Raw genomic sequence first — 26,745 nt, 5'->3', positions numbered from 1 at the left:
ATGGCCCTGGCAGTCTCTGGCCCAACCCCCCAGGAGGCCAGGTGGATAGCATGGAACAAGATGGGATCTGACCCCTGAGAGGGACAGGCAGGGGCTGCAGAGGCCAGGCCCCAGGTGGGCAGGCAGAGTCAGAACGGCTGAAGGACAGGGCTCAGGTCTCCAGCAAGGTGGTCCCCTGCGCCTCACCCTCCCCTCCCATGGAGAGGAACCTGCTGGCCAGTCCCCTGGCTCCCCGGGGCCGCCCCCTCCCTTTGTGAGAAACAGGAAGTTGGGTCTTTTGTCAGCTCCGTGGCACCCTCTACATTAAATATTTATCTTGGAGTCCAGGTCAGAGCCCTGGAGAGTAAGGAGTTCGTGGCTGGGCAGAGGGCATGGCCAGGATTCCGGGCACCGGAAGATCTTCAGCCTCAACGTCTTTGGAGAACAAGGAAGAAAATGAAAGCGATATGGCCTGTCTTAGTCCTAAGGACCCCAACAGGTGGGACAAGCTCGTGGTTAGGGAGATGAGCAACCAAACTTGTCTCGGAGGGAGGGAGGGAGGGAGGGAGGAAGAGGGTGGCGCCAAGGATGTGTCCCCAAACTCCCCCCTCTCCCACGGTTGTCTTCTGCAGACCAATGACGCTTGCCCACCCCATCCCTGGCCCTTATGCTTCCCTAGCAAGCCAGATTTTCCTAGAACGACCTCAACCCCCACCCCCCACCCCACGTAACACACACTTTACAGTGCACTACCAGCTTGGCCAAAGAGACAAATGGCAGGCCTGGAACTCTGCTGCCTGTGTGTGCATCCCAAGGTCCCTGCAGTCTGCCAGTGCAGCCACATTGGCAAACTGGCATGCCCCCCAGGGGGGAACTGAGCTGGTGAGCGCCTGGCTTCCAAGCTGCTGCTGAGCCCAAACTTCTATTCCTTCAGCCTTAGGGGCGGGGGAGCCAAAAGCGCTAGCAGCAGCGGAGGGGAGGGGAGCAGGGCTGCACCCCCTCCTTGTGCACTGAGCACAGTTCTTGCCAAATCAAAGCCCCCAGGAGCGGCGCCATAAATGTTGTCATCCTTCACAATCCAAGGATGGATCACTCCCAACGTGGGGTTGACAGTGCCCAGCTCCTATGTGCCCCTTGGTCGTTGGCGGCTCTGAGCACTTGAGGGTCCCAGAGACCAGGCAAAGGCTGGAAGTCCCCCCAGGGTCGGTGTCCACTATACCTGACCATTCCTGAGAACTCTCGCTCTCTGGAAACTTACCGGCAGTGCACACTGAGGGCCCCATCAGGGAATGGGAGGGGTGGGGGAGGGGGAAGCCAGTGGTGGGCGGGGCCCCCGGGACTTGTGACAGCAGGAAAGCAGCAAGATCCAAACAAGTGCAGTGTATGGGAACACCCGAGTCCCTCCTAACCCTGCCCTGGTCCTCTGCAGGGGTGCGGCACGCCCAGGGCCTCCATTTCCTCCTCGGGATTTGTACTCGTGTGAGTGCCCCGTGGGTCACTCGGTGCAAATGCTGCGCGCGCACGCGCGCGTGTGTTTGTCCCTTCCGGGCCAGCCAGCCGCTGCACGCACCGACTCCTCCCGATCGTGGAGGGCGGCGGAGGTGGCTGGGGGCGCCTTCCTTCGGTCCACAAGCCCCCCCTTCCTGGCAGGCGGCCACCTCTCAGTCCAGTGGGCTCCCTGGGACTCCCTCACCTCCTGGCGCGCTCCCGTCCATCACACTCATCCAGTCCGTCCCCGGCTCCCTTGCACCGCAACCTCGGTTCCCACACTCTGGAAATGTCGCTGGAAACTCTGAGTGGCCCTCGGCGTCCCGCCCGCCCCCTTCCCGACGCCAGCCCAGCGGTGGGGGGACCGGGTAGGGCAGCTGTGGAAACCAGAGCGGGCTCCCCGGGGATCCCTCTCGGCGCCGCCTCCCAACCGGCCGGCCGGTCCAGCCCGGCCCCCCTCGGGCAGGGGGCCACCAGCGTCCTCGAGGCGCTCTGGACCGCCAAAGCTCGCACGCCCCGCAGGGAGCAAGGGGAGCCGAGGCCCCTCCGCTCCGCCCGCCGGCCAGCCACACGCAAACTCCGCCCGCACCGCGCCACTCACACGCTCCCGCCTTCCTCTTCCTCCTCGCGCGGCCGAGCCCCTCTCTTGACCCGGTCACGAGCGCCGAGGCCAGGGTTCACGGCTGCCACGCCAGGCAGGAGCCAGCCAGGGATGCTCCTGCACTCCAGGGCAGCCTCGGGTCCTGCCACCTGCTCGCCGGGCGGCAAGGTAGGTGCGGGGAAGGAAGAGGGGGAAGAGTTGTGAAGGCGCAGCACTGCGTGGTGGCGGCGACGGGGGCGGGACCCACGGTCGAGGGCGGGTGGATATGGGAGGCACAGAGCCCGTCCCCCCAACCCTCTACCCAAGGGGTGTCTGGTCCCAAACTCCCAAGTTGTACGAAGTATATGAAGTCCCCTGCACCGCATCCAGAAAATGTGCCCCTCCTCCAAAGCCCCGTGCACATGAGCTTAAAGGATACTTAGCTCCAGCAACCCGGGTCAGGATAGCTCTCTGGGCAAAGAGGGGAAAATGCCTGAATCTTCAGATCCCCAGAGATGTTCACCCCATTCCACACCCTTGCATCCTGCAAGAGAACTGGCCCTGCTGTCCCCGTGGGAGAGCTGCCACGGGACAACTGATGAGCACTCCACCCGGCCTCTCCTGGCCACCCCCCCTCTCCTGGCCACCCGCCTCAGGCGCCAGAGGGGGCGTCACGTGCAGCAAAAGGCTGAGGGTGCAGGTTGCAACTTTGTAAACAGGACCCCTTGCGGGGTGGTCCTCCCTGAGCTGGTAGCTGCATGGAGGACTGGGGAGAATTGCGCACTGTGTCAGCTGACGGTGGGGACCATGGGTGCTGAGCCGGCAGCTTGGCACCCTATGTGTACTGCCCCGTGGGCATGCTCGCAGTGAAAGGGGTTCAGGGGCTGGCCGGCTCCCCTCCTACCCTTCTGCTCGGCACTGTCTCAGTTTCCCCACCCCCAGGAGAGCTACAGGAATGGGGTGTGTCGGCCTGTTTTGCTTTTTGGATCCTAATTGGATCCAGCTGCTGAGCTGCCCCTCCCCCAGCCTCATTCTCTCTCTCTCTCTCTCTCTCTCTCTCTCTCTCTCTCTCGGTACCCAAACAGATGCCGCAGGGGCTTTCCCCCTCCTCCACCCAGACACTAGGAGTTACCCTCAGCCTGGCCAGTGTCACCATGCTTCCAAGCTCCAGCTAAGGAGGCATCACAGCTTCCCATTGTATCTCCCAGTGCCTTCTGGCACTGCCCATGTGACTGCCCACCACACATCCGAGCTGCCTTCAGCTGACAGTCCTGTGCCCACCCACATGGCTCACATGGTCTCCTGGTGGCCTGCCTCCCACCCCCCCCCCGCCTTTGTCCATGGAATCTTGGTCACATCACTACTGCATCGTCTGGTCCACCACGCATGCATCCAGCAGCAGCACCCAGGGAGCCCCCTCAGATGCCACACACCCACACAGATCTGGAGGGGCTAGCCACTATCACAGCCCTTGGACACTCACCCCCACCCTCTGTCCCAAAAACCCCTTCTTGGTCCTCTTGCACTTCCATCTCCTGAGCTCCTGAAATGGCCTCGCCCTCCCCGCTGGCCTGACCTCAGCCTTCACATGGGGCACACAGGCATGGAGGTGCAGGAAAAAGTGTGGAGAGGGTGTGTTGTGCATGTGTGTGCGTGCGTGTGCGCACACCCATGGAGAACCACCAAGGGCACTGAGCTCCACCCCTGCGTGAGCCTGAGCAGGCCCAGCATTGCTGTCACCCCACCCCTCCCTGGCACCAGGAGTTGTCATTCTGTTGGAAGGAGGCCAGAGAAGGGAGCTGATAAGTTTTTTAAGATCACAGGGAGAAAGGTCTGTGCTGCCTGGAAATGCTGCCCCCCTGTACCTCCTGCCTGGCCCTGTTAGGATGGGGGGGAGGGGTATTGTTGGCTGCTCCCCAGAGGCAGGCAAGTGGGCACTGGCCTTGCCCTTGGCCAGCACCTCCTACCCCCACCAGCTGGAGAGATTGCCCAGTGCCCCTGAGCCAGCAGATGTTCCTGCAGAGTCTGGAGGAGGCAAAGGAACTGAAACAAAGTGCCCTCTGCTAGCTGCCGCCGCCCCAGTTCCTAGTGCCTTCTCCCTGGCTGCTCTGGGGGCTGGCCTGTAGGCCACCGGGTGCTGGCTGGCCTTCCCTATCCTCTTCCTCCTCCTCCCCTCCCCACCCTCCACCCGGAGCTCCTGCTCTGGGCCCTAACAAGCAGCCCATTGTGCCTCTGGGAGCCGGCACGGGCAGCCTGCGAGGCGGGTGCCTGGAGTGGCCCTGTTTCCTGGGTCCTTGAGCTCCCACCCAGCTGGGCCCAGCCCTTGCCATAACCAGCCCCTCCTCCCTGCCTCCAGGTCTGAGCCAAAAGGGCCTAGGCGGCTCTGGAGCCCAGCAGGGCTTTTCCCTTCCTTCCTCCTTCCCTCCCAGGGGACGCACAGAGGAGCAGAGGGCGCACCCCGAGCCCTCAGACCTTGACACCAGCATGCAGGGCGCACCCTGCAGCCTCCCCGTCGGGCTCAGCCTGGATGACTTCATCCCTAGCCACCTGCGGGCCCCTGTGGGACCATCATCCCGGGGGACACGGGTGAGTGAGGCGGCACTGTGAGGCCACCAGCAGCAGGTTGAGGCTGGGGGCAGGGCCGACCCTGGAGCCCTGGTCCTAGCAGAGGTGGGGAGTGGGGCTGTGCCCAATGTCGCCATCCCTCCCACCTTCTGGGCCCTGAGCTGCTGCTCCCGGCCCCTTCCCACAGGTGCCTGTGATCCGGAGCGGTGGCTCCAACACACTTAATTTCCAGTTCCATGATCCTGCGCCCAGAACCGTGTGCAATGGCTACTACCCACCCAGGAGGGATGCTGCCCAGCACCCAGGTAGGTGTGTGAGAACACGTGGCCCTTGAGCCCCAGGCACAAGCCTCGAGTGTGTGTGTGTGTGTGGCAAGGGCAATGGGAGAAGGGTGGGGGAGGTCTCAAGCCAGAGGAGGCTCCCCAGGGGCTTCTGAGTGCTGCGGAAGGACCCCTCCCTGTGTTTGTGAACCCTGCAGGAGACATCCGAGGGAGAGGAGGCTGACGCATCCCTTCCCTTGCCTCACCCTGTCCCGTCAGTCCCAGCAATGACAGAGGAAGGAAGTTGCAGGAACCACAGCTGGGCAGCTGGAGAAACCTCCTCCAGCAGGCCAGGCATTCCTTGAATCAGGGATGGAAGGGTAGAGGGATATGAGCATCTGTGGCTCCCATGGGGTTCTCCATACCCAGCCTAGCAGCCTTGGCTCAAGGCTCCTGATGAGCCTGGACACTCCATACCCAGGACCCCACCTTCAGAGAAGGGGGACATTCCTCACCCACTGTTCCCTTGAGGCAGGCCCTGTATAAAGGACTTTATTTGCCTAACGAATAACTGCCCAACGCTCGGAGTGTGCACTAGACACCACAGATAATTCCCAAGATTCTGCTCATCGAGTCACTGCATACCCTGGCGATGTGAGCGACGATGGGACAGTCCCCAAGTGTCTCAGACAAGGAGCTGGCACCCCAGCCCTTGTCTGCCTGGCCCCTAGGCTACTGCACCTGCTGAGTAGGGGGCTGACAGAGGCCCTGCCTTGGCCTTCCCCGGGAGACTCATTGCTGTGGTCCCCTTGGGTTTGCGCAAGGGGCGCTGAGATCTTGAGCGGGTTGACTGACCCCCTAGGTCACGCGGCTGCTAGGGAGCTTTGCTTGGTTTTGCAGGTGGAGGAAGTCTGACTCCAGGTCTGTCTCCTCCAAGCGTAGTGTCGTTTGCAGCCACACCCTGGCTGCTGCAGCGTAATGACTCCCAGTCCTCCTCCTCCTCCTCTGGGGAAACTCAAGACACAGCAGGAGGGGGTGGGGACGGCCAAGCAAGTCTCCAAACCAAATCCGCTTTAATTCCCCATAACTAAGAAGTAAACAAACAGAGGCCTGTGGTGCAGACAGGCCTGCGGAGGCCGCTCCAGCTGCTCCAACAAACCAGATGTTGGGACCTTGTACCCACACGGGGATCGATAGTCCCGTTGCCAAAGGGACACAGGCAGGTTCGGGTGGGGATCCCCCTGCCTCGCTCTAATGCGCCACTGCACCTGCCCCACAGACCCCGCCTGGTATCAGACCTGGCCAGGCCCCGGGAACAGGCCCTCTACCAGCCCGAAGACCCCTGCCTCCCAGCATCCCCAGAACTGGTCAGCCACGTGGACCAAGGACAGCAAGCGGCGGGACAAACGCTGGGTCAAGTATGAGGGAATCGGGCCAGTGGATGAGAGCGGCATGCCCATCGCCCCCCGCTCCGTGAGTTCAGGGCTGGGTGAGGGTGGATCGTGGACAGAGTAGGGGACCAGGGACCTACACTGAACCCCACCACCGCGAATTACAGGGGAGGGTGGGGGAGGGGTGGCACCAAGGCTGCACAGGTGGAAGCAGGCGGGGGGGGGGGCTGCGGACATCCTGGGCTGCTAAGTTGCACAAGCAGTGCGCACGTGTACAGGGGCGGGGCTGAGGTTCTTACCTACAATCCCACCAGACTGTCATTTCATTTCTTTCCTCTTCTAAGATCTACTTGACAGACAGATGTAGGGAGCAGTAGAGAGAGCTCTTTCATCTGCTGGTTCTCGCCCTGAATGGCTAGGAACCAGGAGCCTGGAATGCCATGTTGGCTCTCCCAACATGGATGGCAGAGACCCATGGACTTAAGCCATGCTTGCACAGCTTTTCCCAGGAGCATGGTGGTGGGGAGCTGGGTGAGAAGTGGAACAGCCGGGACTTGAACCAGTGCCCACAGAGGATGCTGCCGTTGTAGGCTTAACCCTCTGCTCCATGAGGCCCGTCGGTCTGTCTGTCCGTCGGGCGGCAGCCACAGAGGGATCCTGGAACCCAGTTGGGACAGGCGAGCCCTGCCCTTCCTCCTTCCCTCCCTAAGACACTGGAGGAGGTAACCCCCTCTTTCCCACCCCAGCCAAGGCTGCAGCAGCCCAAGTGAGACTCGTGGGGGAAGTAGCGCCCTTTCATTGTTACTTCTATTTGTTTCTAAAGACTTGTTATTATTTAAAAGGCAAATTTATACACAAAGAGACACCTTCCATCCGCTGCTTCACTCCCCAGATGGCCACAGTGGCGGGGACTATGCCAGGCTGAAGCAAGCTAGGGGCCAGAAGCTTTTCCCGGATCTCCCACATGGGTCCCAAGGCCTTGGGCCATCCTCCGCTGTTTTCCCAGGCCACAAGCAGGGAGCTGGGTGGGAAGTGGAGCAGCCGGGATTAGAACCGGTGCCCATATGGGATGTAGGCACTGTAGTTAGACTTGATATACTATGCCATGGCGCCAGCCCCAATTACTACTATTTTTTTTTTTTTGCAACACAGAAATACACATCATTTTTAGAAACACTAGAAATGTGGATATGGGAAATTGAAGGGGGGGTGTGGTGGTATTGCACACTAAGTGTCACTTCCAGTCCTGCTGAGGCTCCTGGGAAAATGATGGTGCAAACACTGGCCCTGCCACCCACGTGGAAGGTCTGCATGAGTGCCAGGGTCCTGGCTTCAGCTGTTTGGGGCATTTGGGGAATGAACCAAAGGATAAAAGAGTCTTTCTTTCTGCCTTTCAAATAGTTTCGTTTTTAATACCCACATCACCACAAATCCTACATCTTGGAGGTCCTCAATGTGTCTCCTCTGGTGGGGACCCTTCTCTCACACACGGCATGACGCTGCTGCCCCGAGCAAGGGCCCACAGCGAATGTTCAGAGCTTGCTCACTGGGCCCCAGTGGGTGTCCAGGAGGAGGGGCTTGGCAGCTCACCAGGGCAGAGCTGTGCAGGCTCAACACTGGCCGTGGGGGCAAGCAGGCAGGTTCTGATGCTCTGTTTCCTAAACCCAGAGTGTCGACAGCCCCAGAGACTGGTACCGCAGAATGTTCCAGCAGATCCACCGGAAGGTGCCAGGTAAGACACCCTCCCAGGATCTTCTCCCAGCCAGACAAGGGGGCACTCCCCGCCATGCCCTTGGGCTCTGTGGGGAATGGTTCCTAAACAGGGCGCAACAGCTGGCCTCCTGACGCCACCCCCCGCGCCATCCTCCGCAATATGCATGTGCTGTCCCGCCCGAAACCTTCCTGCTCCTCCACTGAGCAGCCAGCTCTCTTGGCGCCACTGAGGAACGGGGGTCAGGGGTCCTTGGGCAATGGACAGGCATCCTTGCCCTAAACCAGCCTGGCCAGTGGGTTTCATTTTGCTTGAATGGTGTAACTATTTCTGAGAGACGATGACAATGAGAGCGAGCGGAAGGAGCCCTGTCTGTCCATGAGGACAGACACAGCCCCTGGGAGCATCCACAGCCAGCCTCTTCCCCAGTGTCCTCTGCAGGCACTGCCAACAGCCTTTTCCTGAAAAGCCTCGGGTCTCCTTGCCAGGCTGCAGTGCCCCTTCTCCCCCCCGTGCCCTGACCACAGGAGTGGCATCTCTCCATCACGTACTGCTTGCTGTCACTACCCAAAATGCAGCCAGCGGGGAGGGGGTGGCAACTGGCCAGCAGCCCATTAATCTGAGCACTATTGTGAGTGCTGGGAGAGAAGAGGCAAGGGGTATGAGGTGGACAGAGGAGAGAGCTTGGATATGGCTGGGAGGGGCCAGGGAGAAGAGTAAAACAAGACTGTTGGGAGCAGGGATGGGGCGGGAGGGTGCTGGACAGTGCTGGGAGCTGAGAACTTCTTCCAGGATGCAAAGTGGCTTTGGGGCACAGAGCCTGGGGTGGGCAGAGTCTGTGCAGAGCTAGGGGAGGAGTGTCCAGCAGGGGGCGCTCCAAAGACCCAGCGGGAGAAACCTGCCTGGCAGGTGTGGGGCAGGCGTGGGGCAGGTGTGGGGCAGGTGTGGGGCAGCAGGGAGTACCTGGGCGGGGACATGCAGTGGGAGAGTCAGTCAGGTCACAGTGGCAAGGGTCAGGTCATGGTCAGCGTGCCGTGACAGTGACAGCGAAAAAGGTTCATGCCAGCTGCCTTCACCCAGGCCTCTTGGATTCAGCCAAGAAAGGGTGTTTTTAAAGGATTTACCTAATTTCATAAAGAAGAGGGTCGGCACTGTGGTATAGCAATTTAAGTCTCCACCTGCAGCACCAGGTTCCCATTTGGGAGCCAGTTCGAGTCCTGGCTGTTCTCCTTCTGATCCAGCTCTCTGCGTATGACTTGGGAAAGTAATGAAGAATGGTCCAAGTGCTTGGGACTCTGATTCCATATGGGAGAATGGGAGATCCAGAAGAAAAAAAAAAATTCCTAGCTCTTGTCTTCAAACTGGCCCAGCTCGGGCCACTGTAGCCATTTCAGGAATAAACCAGCGAATGGAAGATCTCTCTTTCTGTAATTCTACCTTGTCAATAAATTTTTAAAAATCTAAAAAAAGAGAGAGCAACAGACAGAAGCACAGAAGAGACAGAAAAAGACACACATGTACACACATACACACACACACACACACACACACACACACACACAATATGTTCCCTTTGTTGGTTCAGTCCCCACGTGGCCCTAACAGCTGAAGCAGTCCGACGTGGCAGGCAGGGGCCCATGCGCTGAGGCTGTCCTCCACTGCCCCCAGGCACATCAGCAGGATGCTAGATCAGAAACAGAGCAGCCAGGACTCAAACCAGCACTCTTCTTTGGGGATGCCATTGTCCCAGGCAGCAGTCTCACTCACTGAACCACAGCACCAACTCCGCCTCAGAAAGGCCTTGGTGAGTCAGTTTCTGCAGCAGATCTCATGGAGGCCAAGATTACGGCTCAGATGGCACCATGGCTACCTACAGGGGACCTGTTAAAGACACCCAAGGACACCCGGATCCACAGGTGCCAAAGCCGCTTGTATAAACTGCCGTAGTGCGTGCATCCTTGCGTCCGCCTGACGTTAGCGGACTTTGTGAATGGCTGGTGCTGCGCCGTCCAGGGAACAGCAGCAAGAAGTGCAACTCTACAGCCGCTCAGCGCAGACTCAGCCACTTTTTTTGAAGGTTTATTTGTTCTTATTGGAAAGTCAGATTTACAGAGAGAAGGAGAGACAGAAAGATTTTGCTTCCGCTGGTTTACTCCCCAAGTGGCTGCAACAGCTAGAGTCGAGCTGATTGGAAGCCAGGAACAACTTCTGGGTCTCTTGCATGGGAGCATTTGCCCAAGGCCGTGGGCCATCCTCTGCTGCTTTCCCAGACTGCAGGCAGGGAGCTGGAAGGGAATTGGAGCAGCTGGGATACGAACCAGTGCCCATAGGGGACCCAGGCACTTGGAGGTGGAGGGTGAGTCAGTTGAGCTATTGTGCTGGCTCTCAGCAAACCTTTTTTTTTTTTTTAAGATTGAATTACTTGTATTTGAAAGGCAGAGTTATGCCAAGAGAAGGACACAAAAAGAGGTCTTCCACTCCTGCTGGTTCACTCTGCAAATGGTCGCCATGGCTGGAGCTGGGTAGGCCAAAATCAGAAGCCAGAAGCTTCTTCCAGGCCTCCCACATGAGTGCACGGTCCTATGGACTTGAGCATGGGTGCTCCTGGCCACCAGCAGGGAGCTGGATCAGGCGTAAAGCAGCCAGGACATGAACTGGCACCCATATAGGATACTGGCATTGCAGGGGGAGCTACTACTATGGTATGATGCTGGCCCCTGCCGCCTTTTTGAGTATTTTTCAATCTAAGGCCGGCTTAAGAATCAGTAGATGATGGGTGGGTGTGTGTGTGTGTGTGTGTGTGTGTGTGTAACTGCCTCTTAAATCTGTAAGATCAGACAGTAAGACCCAGGGGTGATGGAGAGATAAGGAGTACTCTCCTCCAGACCTGAGTAGGTATAGCCAGGGTTGAGGGGTCAGGAGGAAGACTCAGTTGGGGCTCCCTAGAGCCAAGAGAGAGAACAGACTTTGGGAAGAAGGAGGTGGCTGATTGTGACCAGAAGGGTGCCAGCAGGCCTGTGCCAGGGGGCAAATGGCTGTACTGCCCAGCCAGTGACCTCTGAGGCTTGGGGCAAAGGGGTGCGTAGCACATGGCTCAGGAGCAGGGGACAAGAAAGACAAAGGATAGCCCCCAGGAAGCCTTGCCAATGCGGACAGGCCTGGCAGGGGTCAGCAGAGGGCAGGAGGAGGGGAGGGAGCAAGAGGGAAGGTCTGGGCCAGGTTCTGCTGCCCGGTTGGCTGCTCAGTCTCCGAGTGTGCCAGAGGCATCTCAAGCCCTCCTGAGAGCTGCCCTCCGAATTCCTTCCCTCCCTCGGGGCATTCCTGAGGCCCTGACTCAGCCCTCGGCACCCCCACCGTGCCATGGGTGGGAGGGAGGCTGGGGGCAGGGGCGGCTGCTGAGGCCGGCTTCCCAGGGTGCCTGTCTGCTTTTCTTCCGCAGACCTGCAGCCGGACTGGACCTTTGAGGAACCGCTCAAAGGTGAGGGGGTGTGGGCATCCGGGGCTCCAAGGTGGCTTAGAGCAGCCGGCCGGGTCTCCTGTAGCTGCTTTCCCAGGGGCTCCTCATTCCGCTCCCTCCCCCCACCCAGGGAGGTGGGAGTTAAGCAAATCCCAGCAGGGCTCCTCCACCAAACCCTCTGAGTGTGGCTTCTTTAGACCTCTCTATGTTCATCTCCAAAATGGGTACACTACCCAGCCCAGAACTACACTGCTGGTTTAGTACAGGCTGGATAGCTGTTGGGAGTGGAGGAACAGCTGGGAGCACCATTGCCACGAGCCAGCCACCCAGGAGGTGGTGTGGATGCAGACACGGGACCCTCACGCGACCACCCTGCGTGGCTCCTGCTTGCTTGGCTTCTCCAGCCTTCAGCAGCTTCTTCCTGTGTCTCACCTTGCAGACCCCAGACATCCAGCGCCCCACCAAAGACCCGGCTGCAGGCCCAGCCCGGTGGGGACTTCCAACCGGTGAGCAAGCACTGGGCAGGTGCAGGTGGGCGGAGACTGGTGCCCCCTTGTGGCCACAGTGGCCTGCACAGCCCCTGGTGCAAGGCTGGCTGGGCGGTGGAGAGGTGGCCAGGAGGTCACGTGGGTGTGGGGTGGGGTGGCCGGAATCACCACTGCGGCCATCAGCTCCGAAGCCTGTGGCTTCCATCCGAGGCTGCAGAGGGAGGCGAAGAAAGAGCCTTCTGTCTGGTGCACGCCACCCACACCCAACCCAACCAACCTTGACTTTGCTCCTCAATCAAATCTACGTTCTTGTTTCTCTGCAGCTCATTAGCATAGCCCTACCTGCTGGCTAGGACTGTGGCTCTTGGCCCCCTCAATAAGGCAGAGTTGAAGAGGTCAAGCTTTTTTTTTTTTCTTTTTAAGATTTTTTTATTTGAAAGGGAGAGTTATATAGAAGGAGGGACAGAGAGAAAAATCTCCCATCTGCTGGTTCACACCCCAAGTAGCCACAATACTGGGAGCTGAGCCGATATGAAGCCAGGAGCCAGGAGCTTCTTCCGCGTCTCCCACACAGGTACAGGGGCCCAAAGATCTGGGCCACCTACTGCTGCTCTCCCAGACACATTGGCATGGAGATGGATGGGAAGCGGAGCATCTGGGGCTTGAACTTGCATCCATGTGGGAGGCTTAGACTGCTACCCCATGGCACCAGCCCCAAGAGGTCAAACTTAGGGTCCAGAGTTGTGTGTTCAAGCCCAGTGCACAACTCCTGGCTCCCAGGAATCCTGACTCGCCCCCACCTGGGCCTCACCGCGCCCATCTTTGGAGCTGAGGTCATTAGGTGACTGGGAGACCCAGAGGAATATTGTGTGTCTTGCCTGGGCCATGCATACACCAGTCAGACATAGGTTGTAGTGGAGACCAGAGTCGGCTCAGGTCAGGAATGCCAAATTCTCTTTGTGATCGCCCTTCTTGTTCCTGAAGTCAGAACCAGAGGAACAGCCAATGAATGCTGAACTCCTGGGTCAGACATTCCACCAGGGGGTAAGCTGGGTACGGTGGCTCCACCCAGTGGACGCTGGGGGCGTTGGAGGCAGCCAGAGAGGAGGGGCTTCCTGGGGGGCAGGACGAGACCTGAGCTCCATGGAGAAGCAGCTGGCCTAGGGCTTCTGGGCGCAGCTGCCTCTCCCCCAACCCAGGGGAGGTCTCCTTGGACCTGGGGATACAGCCCTGTTTACTGAAACATGGAGAAAATTAGCTTTGTCACAGTGGCACAGGAGTGGGCATGGAGCCAGGCCACACACACAGGTGCTTGGCAGCAGCAGAGGGTGGCACAGCCACTCATGGGGGTTGGGGAGTGGGGCAGAGGAGTATGCCAGCCTTCATCCCCTCATCCAATCATTCCCATTGCAGAGGCATAGAGCCCAAGGCACAGTGAGGCTTAATGATTTGCCAAAAGGTCACCTAGCTACTCAGTGGTGAAGCTGGGACTTCAGCCAGAAGCTCTTGCACATTCTACTGTTTAAAAAACAGACTGGGGGGCGGGAACGGTAACCATGTCACAGCGGGCTGCTCAGGACACCAGCATCCCATGTGGGCACAGATTCAAATCCCAGCTGCTCCACTTCCCACTCAGCTCCCTGCTTGTGGTCTGGGAGAGCAGCGGAGGACGGCCCAGGTCCTTGAGCGCCTGGACCCACATGGGAAGCTCCAGGCTTTGGATGGGCTCCGCTGCACTAGTGGTGGCCATTTGGGGAGTGAACCAGCGAACGGAAGATCTCCTCTCTGTGTCTCTCCTTCTCTCTCTGAAACTCTGCCTTTCAAATTTAAAAAAAAAAAAAAAAAGACTTCTGCCTCAGTTTCCCCTCAAGGGGGACTGAAGAGCTGCCCATCCCTGCCTTCAGGAAGATCTGGGAGCATTCTGAAGAGTCACCCAGGAGCACCTTCACCTGCAACCCTGGAGCGTCATCCTCTATCCCCCAGCCCCCCAACCAGGTAGCCCTATCCAACTGCTGCGTACCCCGCGGCCTGCCCCTGTGCCTGGAACACAGCAAACAAATGCCCCAGCAGCCCGACACCCTCGGCGGTGGGCAGAGGAAGGGCAAGGGCTGGGAAGCCTGCTTGTGTGTGGGCCCCTGGCAGCGTCCCCAGTGCTGCCCAGGGACCTCCGTGTGCAGGTCCCGGTCCCGAGGCGCCGAGAGAAAGCAGACAGCGTCTGGGCAGAAGACTCCTGGAACCAGTTTCTGCATGAACTAGAGACGGGACAAAAGGTGCATGTGGGCCTCCTGGGGCAGGGTGCAGGCCTCGGCCTGTGGCAGGTGCATCCGTAGCACACACAAATCCTCCTTTCTCCCCTCCCCCCAACCCCGTCACTCCTCCTTAGCCCAAGAAGCCCCTGGTGGACGATCCTGTGGAAAAGCCCTCTCAGCCCATCGAGGTGAGTGCTGTAGCAATGGCCGCCTTGAACCTGGCATGATTCGGCAGACCAGGGGCCCCGACTCAATCCAGTCTACTGCACAGGCTTAGCCTCTATGCGCTTAGCACCTGGCATCTGGCACGGCAGGTGTATGGCGCCCAGTGAGCGCATCCTTCTGAGGAAGTTTGTATTAACCTAAGCAAGGGAGCGGATGATAGGTTGAGCTCTGGAAACCTTGTTGCAAGTGTGGATCTGGATTCTAAGCAAGGCTGGGCCAGGCCGACCCTGGGGGTGGACAGAGCAGATGGAAGGGCTGGGAGCAGCGCGGGCACCTGCAGCCACAGGGTCAGGCAGGCATTGTGCAAGGTGTCTGGGAGACCCATGATGGAGCTCAAAGTGTGGGAGCCCTGGCTAGAGCAGCAACGTGGCAGGCCCCCCGCAGGCCGCTCCCTGCAGCCTCATCAGCTGGGAGCTGTCCGCATCCTGACAGGAAGCCGCTTTTTACTCACTTGGAGGCACACTCCGGCTAGGGTTCTGTTCTGCTTCTCACACCAAGACCTTTGGCCGATCTCCCCACCCCCATCCTCGCTCCCTCCCCTCACTAACTGTGCACTGACCTCTGCCCACTGCCCACATCTGTCCCACTCCCCCACCTCCAGGTCCTGCTGGAGAGGGAGCTGGCCAAGCTGAGCGCAGAGCTGGACAAGGACCTTCGGGCAATCGAGACTCGGCTGCCGTCCCCCAAGGTAGCAGAGAGGGCTGGAACCCGGAGGCCGCAGCCGGGCCGGGAATGCAGGGCGGGGAGGCTGACTTCAGCCCCGGAGTTGCATCCCATAATCCAGGGCGTTGGCTTTCCCCAGCGACCCCTAAGAACCACTCTTGGCCAACTAACTCCACGTCAGCCAGTCGGGGCCCTGCACGCCCGGGGCTCCTCACCGGCCTCACCCCGTTCCTGGAGCCTCAGGGACCCCCTGCCCTGCGCGCCCCCCGAGTCCCAGCCGACCTCGTTCCCTGCGGCCGCCCGGGCTCCGGCCTGCGCGCACGGCGCACTCTAGGACCCCGCGTCCCCGCCCCTGCCCAGCCCTCCTTCCCTCCCGCGCCCGCCGCGAACTTTTTCCGGAGGAGGCGGCGGCTGCGGCCTCGGCTACAGCTGGGCCCCCGCCGATCCCCGCGTCTCCACCACGCCTGCTGTCTCTCCTGGTCCTATACAGAGCTCGCAGACGCCCCGACGGGCCCCGGAGCCGCGGCCCCCAGCCGGGTGAGTGGCGGGAGGAAGTGGGGCTCTGCGTGCAGGACCGGGGGCAGAAGGGGACGTGGCGCGGGAGGGCCCGTGGGCCACTGCCATTCCACGGGACGGGGCCGGGGAGGGGGACACTTGGCCGGAGCCGGGGGACTTTGGGTCGTGCGGTGCTGGGCGGCCGGGAGAGCCCCGTGCGCCCCGTGCGCCCCGGGCCGGGCCGGGCCGGCCTCACCGCCTACGCCGCAACTCCTCGGCCCAGAGGCCTCACCCTTTTCCCGGCTGCTCGCCTGCTCAGGAAGCGGGACATCCTGTTGCCAGAGCCCGGGACCTGGGAGACGCCTTAGGCAGCGCGGGGGAGAGGGACCAGAGCTGGGGGTGGGGCTGGCGCGGGTCACTAACTGCTGGGGCCTCAGAGCTGCGCTCACTCCGTGTCCCCCACCCCTTACAGCCCGGCCTCAGCCTGGAGCTCCGGCCCCCTACATGCCTCTTACCTGTCATCCTCGCGACCCCTGAGCCCCCACAGAATGGCCGACGCAGGAAGCCCTTTCCTGGGGCGGAGGGATTATGTCTACCCTTCCTCAGCCCGAGGTGACACCACATCTTCTTGCTCATTTTTAACTGCTCGCAGGTGCCTCCCCCACCCCTCCTATCCCCCAGTAAACTGTGATAGAGCCGAGTGGGGGTGGGGAGGGTGCCAGGAAGGTCTCCCAGAGCGCTGGGTGCCTGTCGTTTGGGTAAGGGTTGGGGGGGGGGGGCAGTCTGTCCCCCAGGCTGATCTGACACTTCTCCATAGACCCCCTTGCCACCGACAGGGGAGGCAGCCCAGCCAGGAAAGAAGAGAAGGTAAGGGGGCAGTTGGAGCAGGTCGGACCTGGGGGTGGCCCCCAGTGGTGGTTTAGCTGGGTCTGCCACCTGCCTGATGGACATGCTCCACTCTGTCCCCTCCCCTGCCCAGAGGAAAGCCGCCCGGCTCAAGTTTGACTTCCAGGCACAGTCCCCCAAGTAAGCTCCTTCCTCTGGCTTCCCCTTCTCTCCTCCTTGCCCTCCCCCACTTTCCCTAATCCCCAAGGGTGGTGGGACTGAGCTGCACCTGGCAGGGGTGGGTGGGTCTGGGGGCAGGCAGGCTGGGGAGGGCTCAGCTTGCTGTCCTCGCTGTGGCCTGCAGGGAGCTCACTCTTCAGAAGGGTGACATCGTTTACATCCACAAGGAGGTGGACAAGAACTGGCTGGAAGGGGAGCACCACGGCCGATTGGGCATCTTCCCTGCCAATTACGTGGAGGTGAGCCGGAGGGGTGGGACATCCTGGTGGGAGACTGGCTGAGAGGACCGGAGGGTCCTCAGGTGGGTTGGAAAAGACACCACTTAGGGCTTCCTGAGCTTGTGAAGATGTGAGGGTCCATGCCCGTGGAGGTCCTTGCCCGTCCTTCCCCACCCCAGGGATAGGCCCAGTGCACCGCAAAGTAGCCAGGAAATGTTTGAGGGTGGAGCCCAGCCCCCGGGGTGGAAATGTGGGGAGGACCTTTGTTTGAAAGGCAGTGAGACCCACAGAGATCTCCCATGGATTGCCCTCCAAATGGCTGTAACATTTGGGACTGGACCATGCAAAAGCCAGGGGTTTGGAACTCCATCCGGGTCTCCCATGAGGGTACCAGCGGCCCAAGCACGTGGGCCAGCTGCTGCTGCTTTCCGGGGTGCGGTAGCAGGGAGCTGGATGGGAGGAGCAGCAGCCAGGATGCTGGTGGCACAGTGGGTGGTTTAATCCGCTGAGCCATCGTTTTCTTAAATTTTTAGAGTTGAAGTCTTGCATCCTCTTTTTGACGCTCTTTCCTCTTAATATATCACTCTAATGCTGTCAATTTCCCAATGGACACTGCCTTTAAGGCAGCCTGTAAGTTTGACTTTTAAATAGAATTTTTTTTTTAAACGTATCTGAAAGGCAGGTTGGCAGAAATCACCTGTTCGTTGACTCACTCCGCAAACGCCTGTCAACAGCGAGAACAGCCTGGAACAGGCTGAAGTCAGGGCAAGGAGTTTGGTCTGGTCTCCCACATCCAGGGCAGGGTCTCAAGGACCCAGCTATCACCTGCTACCTGCTAGCATGCAGGATGCACATGGAACAGCAAAGCTAGAATCAGGGCCGGCTGGAGCTGGCTCCCAAACCTAACATATATCTAATGTATATGTAATATATATAGATATAATACTGTAATATACCTGATATACTCTAATATAGGATGTGGGCATCGTAGCAGTGTCTTCTGCCACTATGCCAGACAAAAAAATTTTTATTTCTCACTCAACTTCAAGGACTCCTGCGCTGGGCTCTGTCTGTGGCCATGGTTTTTTTTTTTGGTCATTTAGGATCTTAATCTAATAGGCATCGTTAAGTTGGGCCTTCCCCGCCCACATCATGACCTCTGTGAGCCAGCAGTTTTCACAAAGTACAAGGGACCCTCAAAATGTTAGCAAAAAGCCTGAATTGAAAAATGAAACAAAGAGCTGGTTGTTATGGCACTTTGGGTTAAGCCCCTGCCAGCCATGCCACCAGAGCTGCGTGGAGTCCCGGCTGCTCCACTTCCTATCTGGCTCCCTGCTCCTGCACCCAGAGAAGCAGCACTTGGGCCCCATGTGGGAGAAACTGAGGAAATTGCAGGCTCCTGGCTTCGTTCTGAACCAGTCCCCACCACTGCAGACATTTGGGGAGTAAACTCGGGGATGTAGCCCTGTCTTATGCCTTGGTTGTTATTCTGTCTTTCAAATAAAATAATCTCTTTTTTTTAATTATGTAAATGTTATTTCACAACATAGGCCCCATTGAGTTCAAGTTAAACTGAGGTAGGTGCCAGCTTATCTGAGGGTCTTGGAGTTTTAACCACGGCAATGCATTCTTTTCAATACTATCAAAGTTATTTGTAGGAAGGAAGTTACGCTACACTCCGGTCACCCCGACAGGTCAGTCAGTTGCCTTGCCTCTCATTTAAAATAAAGCTTTGTTGTGATCATCCCCCCCCCCCAAAAAAAAAAAACCAATCACAAGGAGCCAAATTGACTTTAAGGTGGGGGATGGCATGTGGCTAATGAGTAAAGATGCCAGCCTCCCATGTGGGCGCCAGCTCATGACCCAGCTGCTCAGCTTCCCATCCAGCTCCCTGCTCTTGCACCTGGGAGAGCTGCGGAGGACGGCCCAAGTGCTTCAGCTCTTGTATCCGTGTGGGAGATCTGGAAGAAGCTCCAGGCTCCTGGCCTCAGCCTGGCCCAGCCCCCTGTCTATTGTGGCCATGTATAGAGTGAACCAGCAACTGGAATATTCTCTTTCTCCCTCTCCCTCTCTACAGCTGGCTCTTTTTTTTATTTCCATTTTATTTCCCCCCCCCCACACCTCTCCTTCTCCCTTCTCTTCCTCCCACCACGTGCTAATAGCTCTAACTTTCAAATAAAATCTTTTTTAAAGGGAACCTCAAGGTCGGTGCCTACAAGTTGTCATGACCTTGCCCGGTCTGATAAGAGCAGTGAGCAGACTCTAAGTGGGTGAGAGAAAACACTCGTGGGTGTTATCTGTGAACACATTGACTCTCATAGTACACTCCCAGAAAGCAGGTACCATCGTCCCTTGGCCTCCAGAACAACAGCAAGCGCAATGCCTGTGCTTCCTCCTCCCACCTCAACAGCCCCTTCCCCTCAAAAATCTGCCACTGCCACGCCCTCTGTGTAACTGTGAGTGGACCCCTTCCTCCGGTGGGTGGCCATGGCCGTGGCCTGGGTCCTCTTTGTCTTCAGGACCACGCTGGCCATGCCGTGTTACATCTCCTGCACTGGTCCATGCTGGGAGCCTCATCCCGCTTAGGACAGGTGTCTCTGAGCACAGCAGTTCTAGCACCCAGCAAACAGGAAGTTGGCTCCCTTTTGTGAGTCACGATCAGGCCTAGTCCGCTGAACCTGCTGAGATGTCTGTGGCGTTGATTCTGGTCCAAAGCCAGGAGCCAAAAGATTCTTCTAGGTCTCCCACTTGAGAGTATGGGATCCCAAGGTTTTGGACCATCCTCTAGTGCCTTCCAAAGCCATAAGCTGGGAAGTGGAGGAGCCAGGACACCAACTTGTACCCATTTGGGACCCTGGTGCTTGCAAAGTGTGGATTTAACCATTGTGCCAGGTCCAAGGGACTGATTTTTAACCTTGTGATTGCTGTAAATGGTCTGCCCCCCGTAGGCTGTGTCTTAGGGCAGCTCATGCCTTCTCTCTTGTGGGTGATGGATGGATTAGCATCCTGTGCCCGTGAGGGTCCCTCAGGGCCTCTTGGCAAGTGAGCTGCAATAGTGTATGCTTCTCCCACTCGAGCTTTAGCCTAAGTTTGTCCTCGCATCCCCTTGGGCAGCACCCCCATCTAAGACCGGTTCCGACTTTGGAAAGCCTGGGTGTGGTCTTTCCATTCCTCTCCTGTGGATTCTGTCAAAATCCTTCCCATAGACAAATTAGCGGGACATAGTGGACTGGCTTCTGGATGGTCAGGAACAAGGTGAAGCTCAGAGAGAGGCGTGGTGGGGAGAGGGGAGGAGTCTGGGCACCTGGGTGGGAGGGAGAGAGAGAGGAGGAACCGAGACATCTGAGGCAGGGACGCCTGGTCCCCAGCCGTGGTCCAGTGCCACGTCCTCGGCTCTCCGGACATGCTGGCAGGCGCTGCCTGCTCCAGAGAACGTTTCATTTGACCCAAGTTCAACTCCTCATTGGAATGGCTCCTGCTATTCGCACACGCCCTTCTGCGCTGCAGCAGCACGTGCCCCACACACCTCGGCTGCACTGCACCTGATGCCCACCACCACGCCGGCCTCCGCGGACTCTACCTCCCCCCGCCCCCGAGTCCCCTGCACTCCCAGGGCTTGTGCCTTGCTCTCCGGACCTGAACTCTGTGTTTTCTCTGGCCAGGGGAAGGCCCCCTTGGCATCCCAGCCTCCTGCCCCCTGGCTGCGTCTCGGTCACAAAGATTCTTCTCCCCTCAGGTACTGCCCGCCGATGAGATCCCCAAGCCCATCAAGCCACCGACCTACCAGGTGGTAGAATACGGAGAGGCCGTGGCCCAGTACACCTTCAAGGGGGAGCTGGAGGTGGAGCTCTCCTTCCGCAAGGTGGGCTGGGGTGGTGGGGGCAGGTGAAGGTGTGCGAAAGTGCCACTACAGACTTTGCCGGAGAGTTGGGTCGTGCCCTCTTCTGGCTATCTCCTCTTCTCCTTCATCCGGTCCGTTCTAGAAGCTGACTGGATGTTGCTACAGGTGCGCGGCACCTTTAAGAGAACAGGATGATGGAAAAGGGCTGGGATGTGTCACGGGGTGTTTATCAGACGGCAGGCAGTCACATGTGCGTGCATGCACCGGGCTGTTGTTGCAACTTTTCTGTTTTAATTATAGTGTCTTGAGACAGTTTGCAGAACACAAGGAATTGATCTCCCCCCGCCCCGGGGCAGTGGCCATGACAGCCCCGAGTGACCACGACCCAGAAAAAGAGGGGTCAGGACGAGGGAGGGTGCTGAGGAACCTCCTGCCCCACAGGGAGCTGCCCAGGTGGCACGCAGTGACTGCCCTACAAGGCTTTGCCATTCCCAGGTGGGCTTGAGGACACGCCCCATGGCCCACCCCTTGGGCCTTAGTGCCCTCAAGACACAGCACACCCACCCCCAAACCACCATCTACCCAGGGATGCCCGGCGTTACTTGGCACACGTTCGCTGGGTCTACACTCCTCACCAGGCGTCCCTCCCACTGCAGTTCTGAGGGGAGAAAGCTGGGAACCTGGGTGGGCTCCCCAGCGAGGCCCCCAGTGCTCCACACTGTGAGGAGAGCTGGCATCCCGAGCCCTCTGCTTTCCTGGCTGTGCTGGTGTCTGGGATAGCCCAGGTCAGACCCCTGTGCACCTGCCAGCTCCTGACCTCTTCCCGCCCACAGGGGGAGCGCATCTGCCTGATCCGCAAAGTGAATGACAGCTGGTACGAGGGCCGCATCACCGGCACGGGCCGCCAGGGCATCTTTCCGGCCAGCTACGTGCAGGTGAGCCGCGAGCCGCGGCTCCGGGTGTGCGATGAAGGCTCCCAGCTGCCCACCGCTTCTCCCCACCTGCCCAGCGCCGCTGCCGCCACGGCCGCCCGGTTGGCCCGGCAGCCGGGCTCCTCGCCCTCCGGACCGCGCAGCCCCAACGACCCCACCGACTGGGGAGGCCGCACCTCCCCACGCCGCACCAGCCTCGCCTTTACTTCCCAGGAGCCCAGAGCGCAGGCGCAGGTGAGGCCGGTTACCGGGCAGCGTTCTTTCCCCACCCCCAAACGGCCTGGGCTTGGGAGCTGAGTGTGGGCCCCTACGCTTGGAATCGCAGCTCAGGCCCCAGACTCCTGGCTGCCTGGGGGAGGAACAGCGCAACGTGCCCCGGGATCTGTGCTCCCCCGGAGTGGGTTTCTCGGGGCACCTGGGACCTCTCCAGGGGCCTCGCAGCACATCCCCTGCTTCCAGTCAGGTGCTTCTGCAGCCCAGCCAGCTGTGGAGGAAAACTGACAATCCAGCTGCTGGCTGAGTTGGGTGTGTGCAAGCAGGGGCTGCACTGGTGCGGGGAAGGGCCCCGTTCCTGCCCTTGAACTGCCTCCTTTCCTGCACACCCCTAGAGCCTCGGCACCCCTGGGCCAGCTGTGTCCCATCTTCGGGGCTCCAGCCGCCCGCTGGACTTAGGGACCCCCTCCCCGCACACCACTCAGATACACTGGACCCCGTGAGTACCGTCCCAGGGGGTTTAGGCTGGTGGGCGTTGGGGTGGGCTTCCCAGTGAGTGGTAACACTGGGATCTGCCTGCCACCCTGGGTGGTGTGGGTAGAGACCCAGCCTGTGCTGCAGGCCAGGCTCCCTGATGGGAGTGATGACTCCCCGGCCTGCCCTCCACCCCAACACAGGTACCGGGCCATGTACCAGTACAGGCCCCAGAACGATGACGAGCTGGAACTCCGGGAGGGAGACCGCGTGGACGTCATGCAGCAGTGTGACGACGGCTGGTTTGTGGGTGCGTGGGCGGGGCCGGGGTGGGAGAGAAGGGGCTGCAGCGGCTAGGCTGGTGGCCCTGGGTATCCTTGTCCCCTCCCCTCCTCCCCACCTCCAAGGCCAGCTCTGAAGAGGGCTGGGGCCCAGGACATTCAGGCAGCCGTTCCAGGATTACTGATGGGGGTCCCTCTGGGCCCAGGACAGGATGTCCTGCCCTGTGCTATACTGTGGCGGGGTGGGGGCAGAGGAGGCCTGGCACCTGCTGATCCCCGCCGCCCTGCCGTAACTGGCCCCTCAGAGCTGGCTTAAGGAATGCAAGGGAGTTGGACGGGCCCTAGCTCAGATCCCAACTTTAAAGGCTTTGGAGGGCCCGAGTGGACAGAGGGAGCATCCCTTGACCCCTTCTGATGGGAGTCCCAGGATGTGGCTGCCGAGTCAGGCCCGGGACACACCCAGTTCCCGGAGCGCCATCTTGGCTCCGGGCTTGTACCTTGGCGGGCTGGGCTTGGGGTGGGGAGCAGCAGATGAAGCCTTGGAGCCGGATGTAAGCACGGTTTGTGGCGGAATAGCAGTGTAGACTGTCCCCACATCTCCATCTGGGGTGATCGGACCGCACAAGCCACACATGAGTGGAAACCTCAGTTCCCTGGCCCGTGCATGGCGAGATTGTTACTTCAGACATTGTGCAGGTCAGGGGAGCTGGACCTGGGAGGGACGGGTCACGGAAACCAAGCAGCGCCTGCCCCTGGGGAATTGGAGTGCCAGCCTGGAAAGAGGGCCCCAGTTTACTGAGTCACTTCGTTTTGTTGTCCTGTGTTCCTCCGTGGCAAGGACCCAGGATCCTCTTTGGGCGCAGCAGCCCAGAGGGCCAGGACTTTTGAGATGCTATCGCTAGGGGGCAGGCAGGAGGCAAGTGAGTTCAAATCCTGCCCCCTGCCCTTCATTTGGAAACTGACTCCACCTGCAGTCCTGGCTCCTGCCAGGAGGGGGCGGAGTCTTCCCCCACCCGCATTCCTGCTTAAACACCAAAACAAGTGTAGGCAATGCCCTTTTGTGTCTTTTTTTCCTTGCTTTAAATTTTATTTTTGATGATGTTTACATAGTTGATGAGGGCGGGAAGGGTTGAGAGTGAGGGGAAACTGGGTGAGACCATTATTTCCACATTTTCTTTTTTCTAATTCCTGTGCCTGGGGGAAGGCGGGAGAGATAAGGAGAGAATCCACACCTGGCTTCCCAAACGCCAAACTTTAACAAGTTTATTTTTTAATGTATTACTTAAATGTCAAAGTTAGAGAGGAGGAACTTAGAGATATTTCCATCCTCAAATGGCTATGACAGTCAGCCCAAGAGGGAGCCAGGAGCTTCCTCCAGGTCTCCCCCATGTGGGTGCAGGGGCCCAAACACTTGGGTCAACCTGAGCTGTTTTCCCAGACACATTCACAAGCAGCTGGATCAGAAGCGGAGCAACCAAGACTCGAACCAGTGACCTCCTGGGGTGCTAGCACTGCAGGTGGAGGCTTAGCGTGCTGCACCACGCTGCCAGCGTCCTGTGTCTCTCCTCTCTCACAGGTGTCTCCCGCAGGACTCAGAAGTTTGGGACGTTTCCTGGAAATTACGTAGCTCCGGTGTGAGCAGTCCCCATGGCAGCCTGGAGCCAGCCAGGATGGGGGGGGACGGGGTGGGCAGAGTAGCACTTACAGGTGGGAGTGAGGAGCCCTCATCTCCCCCCAGGACCCGAGCTCCCTCCCGGCCTCTGCGTACAATGCCCCCCAGCCCTTCCCTCAGAGCCCCCTCGCCCACCCGACGCTCAAATACAGAGGTCTGCTTTGAAGTGGAGACTGTTTCCAGGCCTTATTGAGACCAGACCCCGTGTGTCCCAGACCCCCCGTAGTGCTGCTTCCAGCAGGGCGGGGCACCCAGCTCTGCCCCGTGGGGGTCCCGCTAACCAGAGCCAGCTTCCCAGCCTAGTGGAGACCAAAAGCCACCTCTGCCTTGGGCGGGATCCCGTCCTCTCCAGCCTCCAGCGGAGCCAGGGGAATGGCAGGTGGAAGGCAGAGGCTGTCCCACGCCCCTGCCTGAGCCCCTCACACACCCTCTGCTGTGACGCCCGGTGGGGGAGGAGGGGCAGCCCAGGGGTCCCACAGGGAGACACCGGCTTTGGCTGCCTTCCTGCCTCTCCGCTGTCCCGCCCCGTGTCCAGGTGCCCTCTGGAAGAGAATGGACAATAAATCAGGATTCCAGGGACCTTGCCTCCAGGTCTTGTTCCTTGGGAAAAAGTAGGAGAGGGCTCGGGCTTGGAAAGGCCTGGGAATTCTCTGCGTGGACAAGCAGGTGGAATGGGCGGTTTTGTGTGTGTATGTGTGTGCATATAGCTATTTGTAGGTGTATTTGTGTGTGCAGATGTGTGTATCAGAAGGGGTGCTATCGCTTGTGAAGATCTCAGCCCCCAGGGACCAGGAGCAGACACAGCACGCACCTGGGCAAGGCCTGGCTGTGGGAGGAGCCGGAGGGGGGTGTGTGGATGGGGAGGCCAGGGGTCCGGGCTATGGGGGAGGAGCCAGAGGTGGGGTGGGGGCTGGCTGTGGGGAGGGGTGGGCGTGGGTGGGGAGGGGATCTGGCCGTGGCCTTGGGCTGTTACCCTTCCTAGGCTGCTGCTGTAGGCTGCTGGCCAAGGCTGGCACTTCTGGGGTCACTTCAGAGCGCCACTCTGAGGTTCTCCTGCATCTGTCGGCTTCCTCACTTGGAGCCGGGAGTGCTGCCCTGTGGGTTTTGCAGGCATGGGGTGGCCTGGGCCTGGCTGGCTGACACCCCCCATTAGGAGGAGAGCTGTGGCTCTGTAAAGAGAACATCCAGGTGGCTGGCTGGCTGTGACCTGTCATCCATCGTGTCCACCTCCCTGCAGGAAACCCAGCAGGTAGGCAGGTTCCTGTCGCGTGGAGGTCCTTGGAGAAGGGCAATCACACACTGGGTCAGGAACTTCCCTGCACTGCCCAGGGCTGGGCTGCTTGCCTGGCTTCCTGGCAATCTGTCACTTCAGGCACTCTGACCCCAGTAGGTGGGACTAGCCCGTAGCTGCTGAGGGACCTTGCCCTGTCCATCGCAGGGGAGGGGCAGAGCCCTGGCAGGTTCCTGGAGCCTGGGAGTGGCCAGGGAGTCGCACTGGATTAAGCAACTTGCAGAATGAAAACAACACAGCCACCTAGCCTCCTTCGTGCACCTCCTCCTGTCCTTGGCGTCCTCTCCGGGCCGCTCCATGCTGAACCTTTTTTTTTTTTTTAAGATTTATTTTAGTCTTATTGAAAAGTCTGATATACAGAGAGGAGGAGAGACAGAAAGCTCTTCCATCCGATGATTCACTCCCCTAGTGGCCACAACGGCTGGAGCTGTGCGATCTGAAGCCAGGAGCTTCTTCCGGGTCTCCCATGCAGGTGCAGGATCCCAAGGCTTTGGACCATCCTTGACTGTTTTTCCCGGCCACAAGCAGGGAGCTGGATGGGAAGCCAGGCTGCTGGGATTAGAACCAGCGCCCACATGGGATCCCAGTGTCTGCAAGGTGAGGACTTTAGCTGGTAGGCTACCGTGCTGGACCCACACTGGGCCTCTGGATGAGGTGTCCCCTCTCACTCCTTTCACATTCCCCAGTGTCCTCATATAAAATGTAGCAGGATTGAGGCTTCCCCACTCTGGAACAGAAACTGAATGTACACCCACTGGGTGCTCTCCTGTCTAGAAGATGACCACGCCTGTCAGGAAGGCTGGGAGGGCAGAGGAGAACCCAGGGCACGGCTCACCCCATGCGAGGTGAGCTGAGTGACTCAGCCGGGACACGGTGGCCTCCAACCTGGCAGCATGCCCTGCGCGCTGCAGAGTCATGCCCCAGCTTGGCTGACCTGGTGACCCTAGGTCAGTGACCCCCCACCCGTACACCACCCACAAGAGCACAGAGCTCTGCAGCCTGACCCCCCAGATTTTTCCAGAAATCAAGGCAACGGAGGAAGGAAGAAGTTGGGCTTCCTGCTCCACTCCCAGAGCCTGGCACACTGCCTGGGTTCTGCGTGAAACGTCTATGAAATACAACGGGGGATGACAAGACAGACGTCCCCTCCCTCTCCCCCTTCTCTGCGGGAGTGCAGTCGGGGCTCCTAGTGCACAACCAGGAGGTG

At 59.4% G+C, this 26,745-nt stretch overlaps 1 protein-coding gene across 1 annotated transcript; it reads left to right on the top strand.

The window, feature by feature from the left end:
- The first annotated feature begins 371 nt into the window (after window positions 1-371).
- Window positions 372-24,752, top strand: SORBS3 (sorbin and SH3 domain containing 3). Its single transcript, XM_040971260.1, has 21 exons — window positions 372-478; window positions 4,477-4,633; window positions 4,800-4,917; window positions 6,152-6,345; window positions 7,932-7,995; window positions 11,414-11,452; window positions 11,871-11,937; window positions 13,824-13,914; window positions 14,097-14,189; window positions 14,303-14,356; window positions 14,995-15,081; window positions 15,547-15,593; window positions 16,024-16,163; window positions 16,369-16,418; window positions 16,531-16,577; window positions 16,741-16,855; window positions 20,571-20,696; window positions 21,509-21,841; window positions 22,216-22,319; window positions 22,498-22,604; window positions 24,152-24,752. Exons 1-21 carry the CDS (start codon window positions 372-374, stop codon window positions 24,211-24,213), a joined length of 2,202 nt encoding a protein of 733 aa, XP_040827194.1. The 3' UTR covers window positions 24,214-24,752.
- Window positions 24,753-26,745: the final 1,993 nt, after the last annotated feature.

This window comes from Ochotona curzoniae, unplaced genomic scaffold (assembly GCF_017591425.1).
Source record: "Ochotona curzoniae isolate NIBS_2020 unplaced genomic scaffold, NIBS_Ocur_1.0 contig_21, whole genome shotgun sequence".
NCBI classification, from domain to species: Eukaryota; Metazoa; Chordata; class Mammalia; order Lagomorpha; family Ochotonidae; genus Ochotona; species Ochotona curzoniae.
The sequence above is the reverse complement of the archived record's forward strand: the minus strand, read 5'-3'. Positions and strand labels throughout refer to the sequence as shown.